The following is a 15,274-nucleotide window of genomic DNA, read 5'->3' as shown; positions in this document are numbered from 1 at the left end:
TTTCTAATTATTCCCTCCACCTATGATTTCAACCATAGCCACATACTATGCAACCTGCAACTCTGAAAAAGAAAAAGAGAAGGAGGGTCGTGAGATGTACAACCCATAAAAATCCTAAACTGCTACACTATAAGTAATAAACAAATAATTAATTAATAATGTTCGACAAATGAATATCGTATCAATAGTCCAAAAAACTCATAAATAGCATGCACATAAGTTCTCATTATCATCTTTTCAAAGAAGCTTATATATACATATACATGCGCCCCTCCGCCGCCCCCCCCCCCCACACACACACACATATATCATATATAACTAATTATTCAACAATAATTTCTTATGTCATGTTATTCATTCTCATTAACCTAATTTATGGGTTTCTTATCACTTTTCTTTTCTAGATTTGGACTAACTAAGGTCTTGACTCAGTCTATGAGTGATACCATACCACGTCATAGCCCATGGCGGCTATCCCACTCATAGTGGTTTCTACGTATAATCCTGTGACGGCTATCCAAATTCCACATTATAGCTCGTGGTTGCTTTTCATGTGTCAGCCCATGACGCTACGACGATATTAGTTCCAACCATATCTTATCCGTTTGATTTACCAGTTACTCTTATCAAATCAAATATCACATGTATAATGAATTTCTCTCAAGTTCAAGATATCTTTGTTCATATAATCATGTTCTCAACATCTGATACGTATAATATCCACATAAGTATATATGTGCTAGAAATCATATAAAAACATATCGTCACATACCAAATCGATAGAAATCTCACGATAAAATCCAACGATATAGACCAACAAACATATATATATATATATATATATATATATATATATATATATATATATATATATATATATATATATATATATATATATATATATATATATATATATATATATATATATATATATATATATATATATATATATATATATATAGTGATCAAATATATAAATTCTTACCTCTATCGTTGATTGATTAAATACAATGACCACTGGCTCACTTCACAGTTTATGAGTTGGGATGCAGTATCCTAATCAGAATCTTCTTGCGCGGATAACTCTCTCTCTACAGAATCAAATCAGATTATCAAAAAAAAAAATCAAATAGTGGACTAGTAACATAAACTGCTTACCGATGTCCACCGGGGATCCATCACCAGGTCCCTCCGAGACCTTATTATCATCTTCCCAGGTTAACTAAAGAGAGAGGGACACCAACAAAGAGAAAGTGAGAGAGACGAGAGAGGAGAGAAAAAGAAGAGAGAGAAGACTCTTCTTTCTTCTCAAAATAAGGGAGAGCTCGTCTCTCCCTTTTCTCTTTGGATCAGAGAGGGCGACAAGCATGGTGGCCAACCCTAACGACAGTGGCTACAGGCGGCTTGTCGGCTACTGCCTCCCCAGTGGTGGTGGCCGATCGGCACAAAAAAGAGAAGAAGATCCCGAAAAAGGTGGAGGATGATCTATGGATAACTCCCTAACGGGTAACCACACACGTTCTCAAGAGGCCAAGTCAGCAGCGAACCTCGGTCGAATCCAACGGTCGATGGCGGTGGAACTTGGAAGAAGGACGCTGAAATAGGGCACTCCTATTTCAGAAGGTATTCTGGCAATTTACTGGCTCAAATCAATATGAACAAAGGCTAAGATGGCGGAGAAGAAAGAGAAGAGGACGAAGGATTCTTACCTCGATCCGACGAAGCTTCTAGTGGCTCTTTCGGTGAGAGGAAGAAAGCTTGGAAAGAGGGCATGGAATCGGCGGCTATTCTCGATGATTTTGGTGGAAAAAATCCAAGGAGGAGGAGGAGGGAAAAATTAAATAGCCAAGATCCTAGAGTTCGAGTCGAGCTTAAATTGCTCTCGAGAGGTCTCTGACTCTGTCGGAATTGGAGGAAGAGGAAGATTCTGAAAGGCCCGACCTCTTCAGGCTGGCCCACAAGCCCACAAAAATTGGATTGGGAGCATTCGGGCTGGGTCTGGCTACTCAAGGCCGGCCCACAAGCCCAAAACTCTGAGTTATCACATTATCCATTATTCAGCCAGCGACCAAACCCCGCGTGATGCCCGCCCCAAGTCCACTAGAGAACCTTTCAAAGGGCACGCCGTTGGACCGGAAGCCCAAAAAGCTAGATTCAGCAAGAGATTGATTGGAACTGGGGCCCGTTGCTTGGAAGCTTCCGCAAGACGATACCTAATAAGATTTAGGATTTTCTGGGCATCCTCTCTGCATGATATCATGTCATTGGCCGGCGATATTGCATGGATGCGTCTGCCAGAAAACGACCGAATGCCCCATTGAAGTGGATGAGCCCCTGACGACACACACACACACATACAAGAGATCATGCACGCACGTCGGTCCATCATGCTACCCTCTTTTGATCGATCGAACGTGTAGATGCATCAAAGTGAGTGGCTTTTTGCAAACTTTCCAGATGCTGCCGCTTTGCACATCGGAGCTTCCACGTGGCGGGCCACTATCCGGCAGACCGGGGATACCCAATAATTTTTCCGGTTCCTGCACCTGGGATTTTCGGCCAGGAGTGGACCCACCCACCGTCCGTGCTGTAGTAGTCCATTAAAAGATGAGATGGTGGAGTGGGATTGGCACCACAAGGACACCCGTCCGACACGATGGATACCAACAAGTTATATCGATCGCCTTCTTCTTTCGAAGCAACTACCAACAGAAACACGTACCGGTTCTGGATGAAAAGATAGGAGCACATGTAATATGTGCAGGTGCATCGACCTTCCGTCCCCATCGATGGAATCTAAGCACGACGCCGCCACGGCTTTCTCGCTGTGCCGTTCCATCCGCCTTCACCGAGCTTTCCCTTTCCCTTCCCCTTCCCCTTCCGTGCATCCTCCAATAATTCTGATGCGTGTATACATGTAATTTGTTCCTACGGTGGCACCGCCTTCCATCTGATCCGGACCGCCCAGCCTATTAAAAGAGCCGGCTCACCCAACAAACCGGCCGACCAAATGGCGTGGAAGAAAAATCTCGGCACCCAATGTATCTGCTGTTTCTTTTTCCTTTTCTCCATTTTCTACGCCGGGGACCGACCGACGGCAGGATCTAGAATTAATTTATGCTCTCCCTTACTTCCCATGAATGGGACGGCTAGAACGTATCTTGCATCAATTCAGCCCTCGCGGGGAAGCAAGGACTTTCAGATTCGTGGACGCAAGCAAGCAGCTCGATTCCCAGAAAATTAATGCGAACCGAGTTGCTTTCCTTTTCCGTGACCAAATCGCACATCCTACTCCTCCGGCGCCAAAATTCGGACGACGGGCAACAAGCGGTGGTGACCGAAAGCTGACGTGAGGGCCCGGTTGCCCCGAAAAGACAAGAGGAGAGTTCGCGGGCCGATGGCCTTGCCCTCCCGCATCAAAAATAGCCCACCGATAACCAATCAAAAAATTGTTTTCCTAATAATATGCAAGTTTTTACATGTTTACCTGCGGTAGCCGGTCCGGCCCAGAAAAGCGCGAGAACCGACGAAAAGACGGCGGTCGGTGGGCCCCCGCCTTCTCTTCTGGTTTTCCCTCCCCATCTACCTTTCTTCCAGCGTGAACAAGTAAGAAGGGGCCAGAGAGAGCTTCCCTTCCTTCCTCGCCCCATCGCTGCCCTTGCCGCGCTCGCTCGCTCGCTCGTCCCTGTCTATGCTCCTCTTCTCCTACCCTCCCGATTAGTCCATTAACTTCCTAGGAATAATAATATATGCATATAAGCCCATTTATCCCCCGTCCTGCTTGGCTGGTTGGGTTGGGTTGGGTTGGCAGGTTGGTTGGTTATTCGCGGTGACAGAGGAGGGTAGCCTGAGCCCCGGCGCTCCTCTTCCCGGCTCCGATCCTTCCGCTACTGCCAGTTGAGGCTTCCGCCTTCTTCCCTCATAGGTAGGTAGGCATGCACAATTAGGTAGTGGTTATATCTTTTATAAAGCATTAGGCCGGAAGACAGAGAACAGCACCACCCATCTATGGCTCCACTTCCACCGCCGACCACCACCACCACCACCACGTACTACACCCACTCGAGCAGCCTCCGCCGGAGGCAGGGCGAGCGGGCTGGAGAAGGACGAGGAGGGGGAGCGAGGAGGCCGCCTCCTCCGCCCCAGAGGTCGGCGTCGTTCCATGGTCGGACTGCGGCGGCGGCGGCGTCCCCCGTGGAGCACCGCCAGATGCGGCGGCCCAAGACCCAGCCAGACCTGCGTGCCGGGGGGAGAAACGGGACGACGGCATCAGGAGGGGCATCGCCGGAGGCGAAGATGCAGGGCAAGGGCGGCGACAGAATCTTCGAAGCGGCCGAGAGGAGGATGCCAGAGAAGGTGCTGGTGAACGTGACGGTTCAGAGGAGCTTGGGGCCGGTGCAGGTGATGGTGTCGACGGAGTGGTCCATCGGAGACCTCGTGGCGGCGGCGGCGAGGCAGTACGCCAAGGAAGGGAGGCGGCCCCCGCTGTCCACCACGGACCCTTCCGCCTTCGGCCTCCATTACTCCCAGTTCAGCCTCGAATGTAAGAACGAAATTCCATGCAAACGAGCAATCCGATACAAATGGATAACTTGGTTTTACATGGTATATAGGAGATTCTTGGATTCATCCGAGGCTTTCCTTCGTGTGCATCTGCTAGTTAGATCGTTATGCTCGTTTGAGAATATTATATCCTCTGTTTTTATGGTGCTGATCGATTGATGCAGCTTTGGATCCCAAGGAGAAGCTGAGTGGGTTGGGCTCCAGGAACTTTTTCCTCTGTCTCAAGTCCGTCCCGGGTAATTCAGACCCAGCGACTGCCTCCTCCTCGGCCGCCCCTTCTTCTTGTGCCGAACAAGCTCAGGAGTCCAAGATATCCATCCCTTGGCTTAGGTTCATGGCTTTCTTGCTGTAGCTTGATTAATATGTTTCTCTTTTGCTTTCGAATTACCAATTCCGCTACTGTTGAAATCTCTCGTCAGCCCGATGATTCCAGCTACCACATGCAGGTCGCAACCTCTGTTTGTTTAGGGTGGGTTGAATCAGTGGCATGCGTCGTGGATTGGTGTTGTCATAAGACCGGGCGGGATTAATTACAGTGTTCTGTGCTAGGATATTCACCAAGTTTGTATGAATCCATAAAGCTGATTTATATTTCCTGCATGCAGTTGAATGCAGCAGCTCCACACTCCCTGTGCTGTGCTCTACTTGGGGGGCTGCCTCAGCACCGTGTGCGTTCCTCTTTTCTTTTGCTCGTATCAAATGGCTGGGTTGGGACCACTGAGGTGGTAGCACGGTTGGAACGAAACTAAAATTCCATAGGAGTGGCCTATATTCGAAACGCACGGACGTCCATTAAATGCGGAGACCGGATGCCTCCCATCTGATTTATCCGATAAAATCGCCATCTGATCTGCCAGTATTTAAGTGGTACTGGTGTGACGTACTCACACGTAGAAGGAGCTGCCATGTTGGTGGGGCTCCCTCGCGGACGGAAAGGATATGAATAAAATTTGTCTGCCCCTATCGAACATTTCTCAACAGAAAGGGGGCTCAGTAGGAGTTGCTATGCGGGTGAGGTTCTCCTCACCCTTTTTTTTATTTTTTTAGCAAGAAAAAAAAAAGAAAAAAAAAGAAAAGACTGGCTGGGGAATATTCTAATAGATTCCTTCACTTGAAAGACGCATGTCACTCCCGAGAGGAGAAGAAGCAAAGTCATCTGTTCGCCGGTTGTATGAGATAGAATAAGCCTAAGAATACGTATAGATATCAGAAAAAGGGCAAAAAATCTATGGATCCGTTCGTTTAATTTGTAATGATCGACAGCCCACGTCCGACCCTACCGGCTGATGCTACGTTTGTCGTTCACACTGGTAATTATTGAGCTCGAATGCCGATAAGGTGGTCCCTACGGGATGCTAAATTAATTTTCTCATATGGTCCCTAGCGGATTACTGGATAAGACTCCGTCATGCAAACTCTGGATGAGATAAACAGGGAATTTCCGGCATTGACTTAACTTATTTGAAAAAATAAGTACTTATTAAACCAAGATAAACAACTTAGACAAAAAACTAAAATATCACTCTACTCCGCTATAAAGATCAACAGCTATGGCAATACTGTTGTCAATACATGATCAGCATGATTGCCGCTGCGTGCTGCTCAAGCGAGACGGTTGCCACGTTGTTAACGTGCAGCCGATCATTACCATACAGTTAAAACATGTCACACCAAATCAGATAACAGATCAATATACTATCCTATATAAAGAGATGGTTCGGAAATCCTTAGATAAGCTCATGTGGATAACTTCTCTCTACAAATTTTTTTTCTTCCACACTATTGCTCTATTATTCTCACTTAGGCATCGGAGATTATTCGTTAGAAACTTTTCAGCAAGTAGACTTTTTGCAGGTGAGCCTCGAAGGTAACTGGTTTCTCCTCACCTCAGTCTCATTTGATCTCATTTAGTTCAATTCTCACTGACCTCAGAGCAAGCCGAACAGTGCTCCAACCTCAGTTCAGAATTTAGCAGGAATATTCATTCTGTCAAACACCTCTTCTATGTCTTATTTGATTTCCACCCACCTATATCTATCTTTTAATTAAATTAATTATTCTTTCTGGGGGAAGATTTAGCATGGAAGGTTCGTGAGTTCATCTTTCTCATTGACTGCCTATAGTTACAATAATATGCATATAAAATTCTGGTATGATCAAACCAGCACTAATGCACCAATTTCCATCAAAACAATAAACATGAAAAATTCACATCAGTAGCATAATCATAGTGATCCTCGTTTTGCACTGTTCTATTTTCAAAATTCATATATTACTTTATTCCATCGATAGTTTAATTTTAAGCATAATATGTCGTGGAGACAATATAAACCAGAGTGACTACGGCACCATTATAAACCGCATATGCTACTGTAGCAACTAATAAAGATCATTATTAATGAAGTAACTTTTGATATGAAATCATGATCGTTCTTCTTGCTGCTTCTAATATTGTTGCTTTGTGTGAATTTATCCTAACAACCTTAAGAATCTATATTGTTTAAGCACTATGATGTAGATAGCTAATGGAATAATTCTTTTTAATGAGACATGTGACTAATCATGTTGATTATTATCTTAACCCAATATCCGGTTCGGGCATGCGACACGGCTTCACACTTCTTAAGACAGAGTCTTAGAGAATATACTAGGTCTGAAAATTTATCATAATATTAATATCTATAATAAAAAATGATCTCAATTCATACCAAATAACAAAGTTAGTCTAATTATAAAATTTAATCATCCAACTAGCATCAATTATACTCTATCCAATCATCCCCTCTGATATCAAGCATAGTCAAGTACTATGCAACTTGTAACTCCGAAAAAAGAATGAAGAAGAGAGGTGTGAGCTTTGCAGTCCAGTAAAAATTCCAAAATGGTACATCTTAAGTAATAAAAAAATAATTAATTATAGATAAATAAATACTGCATCAATATTCGAAAAATATAGAAATGGCCGAGGTGGCCAGTGATAATTGGTCGATTTATAGTTGATGCTGGTATATCTATAATTTCTCCTTCCTCCTCCCACCTCTCTCTCTCTCTCTCTCTCTCTCTCTCTCTCTCTCTCCACGCCGGTCTACCATGTGGTGTGATGTTAGAAGAAATTTTGTGCAGCAGGGCATACTATTTTGAAGTCGCATTATTCCATGAGCACATAGCCTTCAGATTCGTGCCGCTGATCGATTCCGCATCCGATCTTCCTTACATCCCCGCCTTCTAATTTCTAAAGCAAAAAGATATATGGGCACATGGACCCGTTCACGTTCGGATTGGATTTGGATAAACAATTTGATATCAATTCAATGTGGACACCGATACCTCTCAATAAGCTTTACTAATTGGATTGGAATAAGAATTTCGGTACCGAGTAGATTCGGACACTGATATCTTCTCATAGATTTTATTGAATCTGGATTTTTTTTCTTTCTTTTTCTTTTTTGAATCCAAATCTTATATGATTAGAACCAGACCTTCTACTTGCATAACAAGCATGCAGCTATTAAAGAATAACATCCAATTTTATTTTGTAATAATAATTTATTTTACTTATTTAAATTTCCATCACTCATTAAAAAAATATCTGATATACACCATGATATTTCATATTTTATTAATCAATTATTTTATAAAAAATATATTATTTTAAAAATTTTAGTATTAAAAAATTCAAACATAAAAACTTCTATGTATTTCTGCAATTACATATCATTTTTATAAACTATCTAAAAAATAAATAATTCATGATTATGATTAAAGAGCAATAATAATTCGCGATTATAAACAATATTAGTATATTTGTATCATATATTTTATTTAAAATAATTTTTATGTTAGTATTTTGACATAAATTTATTTGGACTTGTAATCTGAATCCTTGATTGAGTCCGTGCATATCGGACCATCACAATCCTGATTATAAAATTTATACTAATGTGTATTGCTGAATTCGGTTCAAATGTAATTTACATCCAAACATTTTCCTATCTAATTAATTAATATCTCATTTATGTCTCTTTAGAATAAATATAGTTGTGATTAATATTGGATTCAATATCCGAAGTTTTCAGGCCTATACTAAAAGACTCCGCAAGAGAAGGTTCGAGATCCCCGCAGGGAACACGGGATGGACGGTGCGGCGGCTGCGGATGATTCGTATAGCGCAACGGACGGCGGAGATCCTCTAGCCGAGGTTCTCCGGGGGCGCTCCAAACCCTAGCTCCTGTTCCAATAAATGCCGTGTCCCCGTCGGCCCCTTCCCCCGCAGCTCTCTCGCTCGCGCTCTCTATCTCTCAACCAAGCCGCCTCTCGCCGTCCGCCTCGGTCGATCGATCGATGGAGTTCTGGGGTAAGTGCTCTCCTCCGCTGTTTATGGCCTCTCCGCCGCTTTATCTCCAAGACTTCTCGGTTAACGGTATTTTGCTATTATCGGTTCGGCTCGGTGTCCGGATTCTCGACACCACGTTTTAATCATGCGGAAGATTTATTTTGCTTTTCCAGTTCAATATTTTGTTCATACCTACGTCTTGCCGGAAATGAAGTCATGACTCTGCAATTGCTGCAAGGGTTTTGATCATTTCGCGGAAATCACTTCAAAGCAGTTCTTCTTCTTTCCACCCTTATCTTAAGCATTACGGTTGATGTGAATCTTGTGCTCATGAATTTGGAACCGTTATTCCTAATTCTTTCTACGCTGTATATTTAATGAGGTCATACCCTCCACCTCCTCTTGAGTTTTCCTTGGAAATTTTTCACTAACTTATCTGCTACGAGTTTCAGGTGTGGAGGTCAAACCTGGGCAAACTGTTAAGTGCGATCCCGGAGACATCAAATGTTTGCATCTGTCACAGGTGGCTGCTGCTGTTGTGATGTCTTTCTTTGTTATGACCCGGTATTCAAGAAACCTCATCCTCTAACTGGAGCTTTTCCTCATTCTGTCTAGGCATCACTTGGGGAGACTAAGAAGGGCAAAGGAGACGAAAATGTGCCGATCTTTGTGAAATTCAATGATCAGAAGCTAGTCCTTGGAACTCTCTCCGCAGAGAAATGTGCCCAAATTTCATTTGACTTGGTATTCGAGAAGGAATTTGAATTGTCTCACAGCTCAAAGAATGCCAGTGTGTATTTCTGTGGGTACAAGGCGATCATGCAAGATGCTTTTGGATATCCTTCTAATTTTCCCTTTTACTTGCAATACCTTTGGTTTGGAAGCACTATGTCCAATCAATTTAAATGTTAAGATTATTTTGATATCCTTGACTGTATTTTTTTGCTCGCTTCGATCACTTCTGATGATGACTTTTCGGGTAATCTTTTTCCCCCCTACTTCAACTTTGCGAAAAATGTGATGCCCTACTTACAAGACCTAATGAACTTCGTTCCCCATGACATTTTGCAGATGACGAATCTGATTCTGAAGATGATCTGCAGATTGGCCAAAAAGCAAATGGTATGATTTTTCTGGATACTAAATGTGATTTATGGTCTATATATGCCTTGAAACTGCAGTGGTAAGAAATAATTTTGGTAGGGCCTATATGAAGCAATATGCTCACCTTTTAAGGTTTTTATGATTATGTGATTCAATAGGGCTTGTTGATTTTTTGGCCTGCATTCATATAACTGGTTCGTGCTTTTAGTCTAGTCATGTAACTACTAGATAATATTATCAGTTTGCTAGCATCTGCTGGTGAATTCTTGTTTTCTTAGATTATTGATGTTCTTGTAGTTGTCAGAACACTTCCGTTAAGTTAGCGTAACTAATTTGATAGGACCAATGTGGAATGTCTGCTTGATGGATAATTGAGACCCATAGGAGGGTCCATGTGAAAAGCCATTTTGTCCATTGCCAAACAACTGCTGAGAGCACAGCTTTCTGAGGTATATGGAAAGGATTGGTGTTTTGATCATATGCAACACCACTTGTTGTTAGTATACATCGCCAAAAGCTCATTTGTTCGGTAGTTACTATTGCTCTGCTTGTCAAGGAAACTGCCTTCAGCAAACTTAGTTTGATGGGATCAATGTAGAATACTGGCTAGTAAGGAGTCAAGACTGCAAACAAGATTGATTTGAAACACAATTTAAGATCTAATATGAATCACTCATCAATGAGATGACCATCATGATTTTTTGAATTGTCATCTAGTAATTTGTTGATCTTTTAATTGTGGTTTGCAATAACAGTTAAGAGTGGACCAATCAGAGTTTCAGTAGGCCTTCACTTGTTCAATAGGTATCGATTGTTTTAAAATATAGTGAATGCAGCTGCATATGTGCCTGCATATTCGGATGCTGTCCCTTGATTTCACCACATTGCCTATAGTACTACATACATGCCCCAAAGAGTTGGTCCACTTAATACTAAATGGCGGTATATACAGCTGTCTTAGCATTCTGCAGCTTCTTATGCAGTTCATCTAGCTTTATGGGCCACATATGCAGCCTACTCTTCTGTGAGACATGTAGATGAAGCTGGTTCGGTCTGATGGTTAGGGTCTTTCTCCTGTCTGATTTGGTTTCAGTTGTGCCTGATGCAGATATTAATAACTTTTAATATGCCAAAATGTATTATAACTATTGCTATTAGACATAAAGTACTAGGTACTAATTATTAGTTGTTATTAATATAGCTATTATTTGTCCAACAAACATTACTAACATAATTGCTGTTTTTTATAGTATTTATTTTATTTTATTATTATTATTTTTAATAGTTAAGAGTAGTAATTATGTATGTCTGCATATCTAGCCAGTATGCTGTGTATACTACTTGCATACAACCACCGCCATCTAACACACTGTTTATGTCATTTGCTGACATAATTTAACAGCATGCCTTGCCTTTTTTTTTATTTTACTTTGTTTTAAGGAAAGGTTCATTTTATGAAGGAGGATGGCCTTAACTTTTTTAAACTTCCTTTATGGGGTTATAGTATAGTTCTTAAACTAGGTATCATGTCATATCTTGAGTACCCATTTAATCAACCTACGGTTGCAATGCTAGTATTTTAACTTTTATGGTATTGTGAGTTGCCTCTATTTTTTTAATTTATCATGTGCCCGTGTTCTATAAGCTCTCCTGCTTCAAATGCATCAGATGGTTTTTCACCAATATCTCCTCTTTATGCTATACGTATTTAAAAAATTTATCATGTTTTAATGCTGATAACCAAGTGTTAAATTTGACGTTCAACTTTAGCATTCTGCTCAGTTTTTCCACTACTGGTTGCTGGTTATATTGATACTGAACATGTGCTATACATGTGAAAACGACTGACAAAGCTGGGCATGACTGTTATTTTTCCTTCCCATCATTTAGCAGGACTTGCCCCCACTACTAATTATGAGAGATCTTCATGTGTAAGTGCTGAAAGCCTGAGATGTTTTGGCGGTTTCCATGATATACTGGTATAGAAGTATTTGACACTTTTAATTTTTTTAGTTGCCCCTAGCCAAATGGGAAGATTGACATACAATTCGACCTTTCATGTCTGTTGGGTATCTGAAAACTTTGTGGTCTGGCTGATTTACTGTCCATGAATTCAGCACCACCTTTATTGCCTATTTTTTGAGTATCATTAGCTGGACTGCAGTTATGTTAATCTCTAGTGATGTGATTCTTCTACTAGTACAGCCTGACGGGTACTCGATGGGCATGACCATGTCTGGTTCTGACTTATAGAGAACACTGCATTAGCAGGAATAATGATGTGCAGTCATATGTCATGGAGCTCAAGAAGCATTTCCTTTTGTTGTTAAGCCCTTTGCTCCTTTGATTTACTAATGACCTTGCTGAAGCTGAATAGACTAACTTTATTGAAATCATAGAAAATAAATTTTATATTGATGTCCAGGCCTTACTAGCGATGTTAATTGTCGAAATTATTTCTCTGCTTTCCACTTTATTAACTTTGCGTTATGATTTCAACTTGTGTGTTTTTACCTTCTTGCTTCTTGGTCCTTTTGCTGGTAGTTTTTTATAAGCATTACGATTGGTATAATCAGGCAAGCTCGATGTCAAGGGTGAGCAGGGCAAGTCTGCCACAGGAAAGGTTGGCAATAAGGTGGACGCTTCAGCTGCTAAGCCCAAGGCTAAGACAAAGGAATCAGGAAAGGCTGATAAGCTGAAGGCAGACGAGGATGCTGAAGATGATGAGGATGAGGAGGATGAAGAGGACGAGGAGGAAGATGACTCTGAAGAAGTATCTGATGAAGATGAGGTCTGTAGGAAGTTTCACATACTCCTTTCTGATCAATCAACATCTACCTTTGTGGCATTCATGTTCCTGGTACCTTTGTTATCCTAGGGAACACTATTCCAGTATGTTCTCTTGGTTCTTTAGGCACATCAAAGAAGAATTGGAACTTAAAGCACTTAGGATTATTTTTTAGTTGACAAAGCCAAAAGTCAAGCATTGATTATTATGTAATTCTTGGATGGGCTTTCTACAACAATGATTTCTCTACTCTTGGAAATCTTACTAATATATATGTTTTTTGATTCAGGACTTGGTGCAAGCACTGGGTGACAGTGATGATGAAGATGAGGATTCAGAGGAGGAAGATGAAGCTACACCCAAGAAGGTAATCAGAGTGGATACTCTTTTTAATTGTACTAATTTGGTAATGTTGCTGAGAGTATTGTTCATTCTGCAATTCGCTGTGTAGGCTGAAACTGGCAAGAAGAGACTGGCCGACTCAGCTTTGAAAACACCTGGTTCGGAAAAGAAGGCAAAAATTGAGAAAACAGGTTAGTGTTCCAGGTTATTAACCCTCAATCTTCATATGCTCATGTGAAAGCTCCTAATGGTTGCATCCTCATAGGTCGGTAGTAGTTATATATATTGTAGACATAGGTTCTGGAAACAGATAAGCCTAGAAGTTAGGTATTTTGAAAAAAATGTAGATTCTTTTTTGCCGAAATGTTCAAAAAGAATTATAATATTTAGAAATTAGAAATAAGTTGTCCAAAATAAACATTTCGACCGATAACAATAATTATAGGAGTGGCAAGAATTATGGCTATTGTTAAAAACACCGCCACCACCAACACATATTACCATGCTATTTAATCTACGATTTTCAATTTAGGAATGTTTGACTAGCATGTCACAAATTTTATCGATAATTTTACAACTTTTTTGTTGATGTAATACTTGCAACCTTAACTTGGAGAATCATTTTGTGGATGAAAGAAGTCATTGATAGTTTGAAATTTACCCTATACAGGTGCTGTTGGCAAGAAGGGTCAAACTGCAACTCCAGCCCCTGCTAAACAGGCAGGGAGAACACCAGCAGACAGTGACAAATCGAAGCAGCAGACCCCTAAATCCTCTGGATCAGTGAGCTGCAAGTCATGTTCCAAGTACGTCCGTCCCATGGCATTTGTATTTCCTAGATTCACCATTTCTGTTTCCTAGATATAACTGTGTCTAAATCGGTCTCTCAATTTTTTTTTTTTTTTTTGTTTCCTCTACAGAACTTTTGGCTCTGAAAATGCTGTTCAAGCTCATACAAAAGCGAAGCACAGCGGTGGTAAGTAGGGGAATTACGGAACCCCTCAGTTTTGTAGTAGTACTCAACGTAGGGAATGATCGAAGAGGTACGTGGTTGTGGCGTGGTAGGGTTGGGAATTGGGTTCTGCTTTGAGTTCCACCGGCTGGGAGGCAAAAGACCTGCGACCAGCAATGCCATTTTTGAGTTTAAATTGTTACTGTTAAACCCAGTCTTGTTATGCAACATTTAAAAATGCTTTAATGCTTTCTTAAGGATGATGTTTTTTATATGCTGCTGTCTGGTTGCTGTTTTACTGTAGGGCAGGTTGGTTATCGCCCTTCCTGATTTGTGCTGGTTTTTTGCCTTTGTAGATTAGATATTGTTTATTATCTAAGGCTGGCCTCCGTGGTTCGAGCAACCATCGGCTCAACTAAGGACTTAGGTGAGTTTCGCAAACAAGGCCTCGCTCCTCACGGATGGCTGGCCTTAAGACCTCTTTTAGGGAGAAAATACTGTATGGCCTTTCAAAAGTACTTTTGAAACAAGGATGTTTTATAAATATTTTAGAAAGCTAAAAATAGTTTTTTTTTTGGAGAAGCTTCATTTTCAAGTTGTGAGCAATTTTAGGCTCAACTCAGGATTTAGGTGAGTTTCTCAAACAAGGCGCCTCACGGGTGGCTGGCCCTAATCATCATGCCGGCAGGTCAGGCGGGCTCAGTTTGCGCAGGTCTTTCTTTCCAACTACTACCCAAATGTAAATTGCCATCAGAGGAAAGAGATCTGGTGGCTGAAATAGGTTTGTGTTTGAAGTCTGACTTTAAAGCTCTTGTAGAAGGTTGTTCGTTGCACGTTTCTCGTGCGAATGCAATTATGATGACCGTAGATTTCTTTTGTACGTAGAAAGGGGAAAAGGAATTGCTTGAGATTCCGTGTTATCTAATATTAGATGTTTAAGAGTGTCATCTTCCATGGCATTACATAAGTTTTACCATGACATTGTATGCTTTCTACTCTCTCTTTGCAGTAACCTGGCAACGTTAGAGGGAGTCTGTTCCTTGCACGAATCTGTTATTTGCGCAACCATTCCTGTTCCTGCTGCGACAACTCGCGCAGAACTGGAGTTCGGGCAGCAAAAGTGTACGAAGAATTAGGTTCATCTTAGGTTTTAGCCATTTGTGTTTGCTGCTGCTGCTGTATGGATGCATGT

The 15,274-nt window shown here is 41.4% G+C and overlaps 2 protein-coding genes across 4 annotated transcripts; both read left to right on the top strand.

Moving 5' to 3' along the window:
- Positions 1-3,181: 3,181 nt before the first annotated feature.
- LOC103717690 lies at positions 3,182-5,663 on the top strand. Of its 3 annotated transcripts, none has more exons than XM_008806168.3 (3): positions 3,568-4,543; positions 4,728-4,893; positions 5,169-5,663. In XM_008806168.3, exons 1-3 carry the CDS (start codon positions 4,009-4,011, stop codon positions 5,170-5,172), a joined length of 705 nt encoding a protein of 234 aa, XP_008804390.1. In that variant the 5' UTR covers positions 3,568-4,008; the 3' UTR covers positions 5,173-5,663. The 3 variants fall into 3 exon arrangements, with proteins under 3 accessions (XP_008804391.1, XP_008804390.1, XP_008804389.1); XM_008806167.3 differs by lacking the exon at positions 5,169-5,663 and adding an exon at positions 5,010-5,163 and having other exon boundaries at positions 3,569-4,543; XM_008806169.4 differs by lacking the exon at positions 5,169-5,663 and having other exon boundaries at positions 3,182-4,605; positions 4,728-5,162.
- A 2,982-nt stretch (positions 5,664-8,645) lies between these two features.
- Positions 8,646-14,356, top strand: LOC103717689 (histone deacetylase HDT2-like). Its single transcript, XM_008806166.4, has 10 exons — positions 8,646-8,917; positions 9,349-9,419; positions 9,512-9,732; positions 9,856-9,875; positions 9,968-10,018; positions 12,577-12,791; positions 13,078-13,155; positions 13,240-13,321; positions 13,801-13,936; positions 14,051-14,356. The coding sequence occupies exons 1-10, from the start codon at positions 8,905-8,907 to the stop codon at positions 14,112-14,114; spliced, it is 951 nt and encodes a 316-aa protein (XP_008804388.1). The 5' UTR covers positions 8,646-8,904; the 3' UTR covers positions 14,115-14,356.
- The last annotated feature ends 918 nt before the right edge of the window (positions 14,357-15,274 follow it).

This window comes from Phoenix dactylifera, chromosome 10 (genome assembly GCF_009389715.1).
Source record: "Phoenix dactylifera cultivar Barhee BC4 chromosome 10, palm_55x_up_171113_PBpolish2nd_filt_p, whole genome shotgun sequence".
Classification (NCBI taxonomy): domain Eukaryota; kingdom Viridiplantae; phylum Streptophyta; class Magnoliopsida; order Arecales; family Arecaceae; genus Phoenix; species Phoenix dactylifera.
This window is presented reverse-complemented; position numbering and strand designations above follow the sequence as displayed.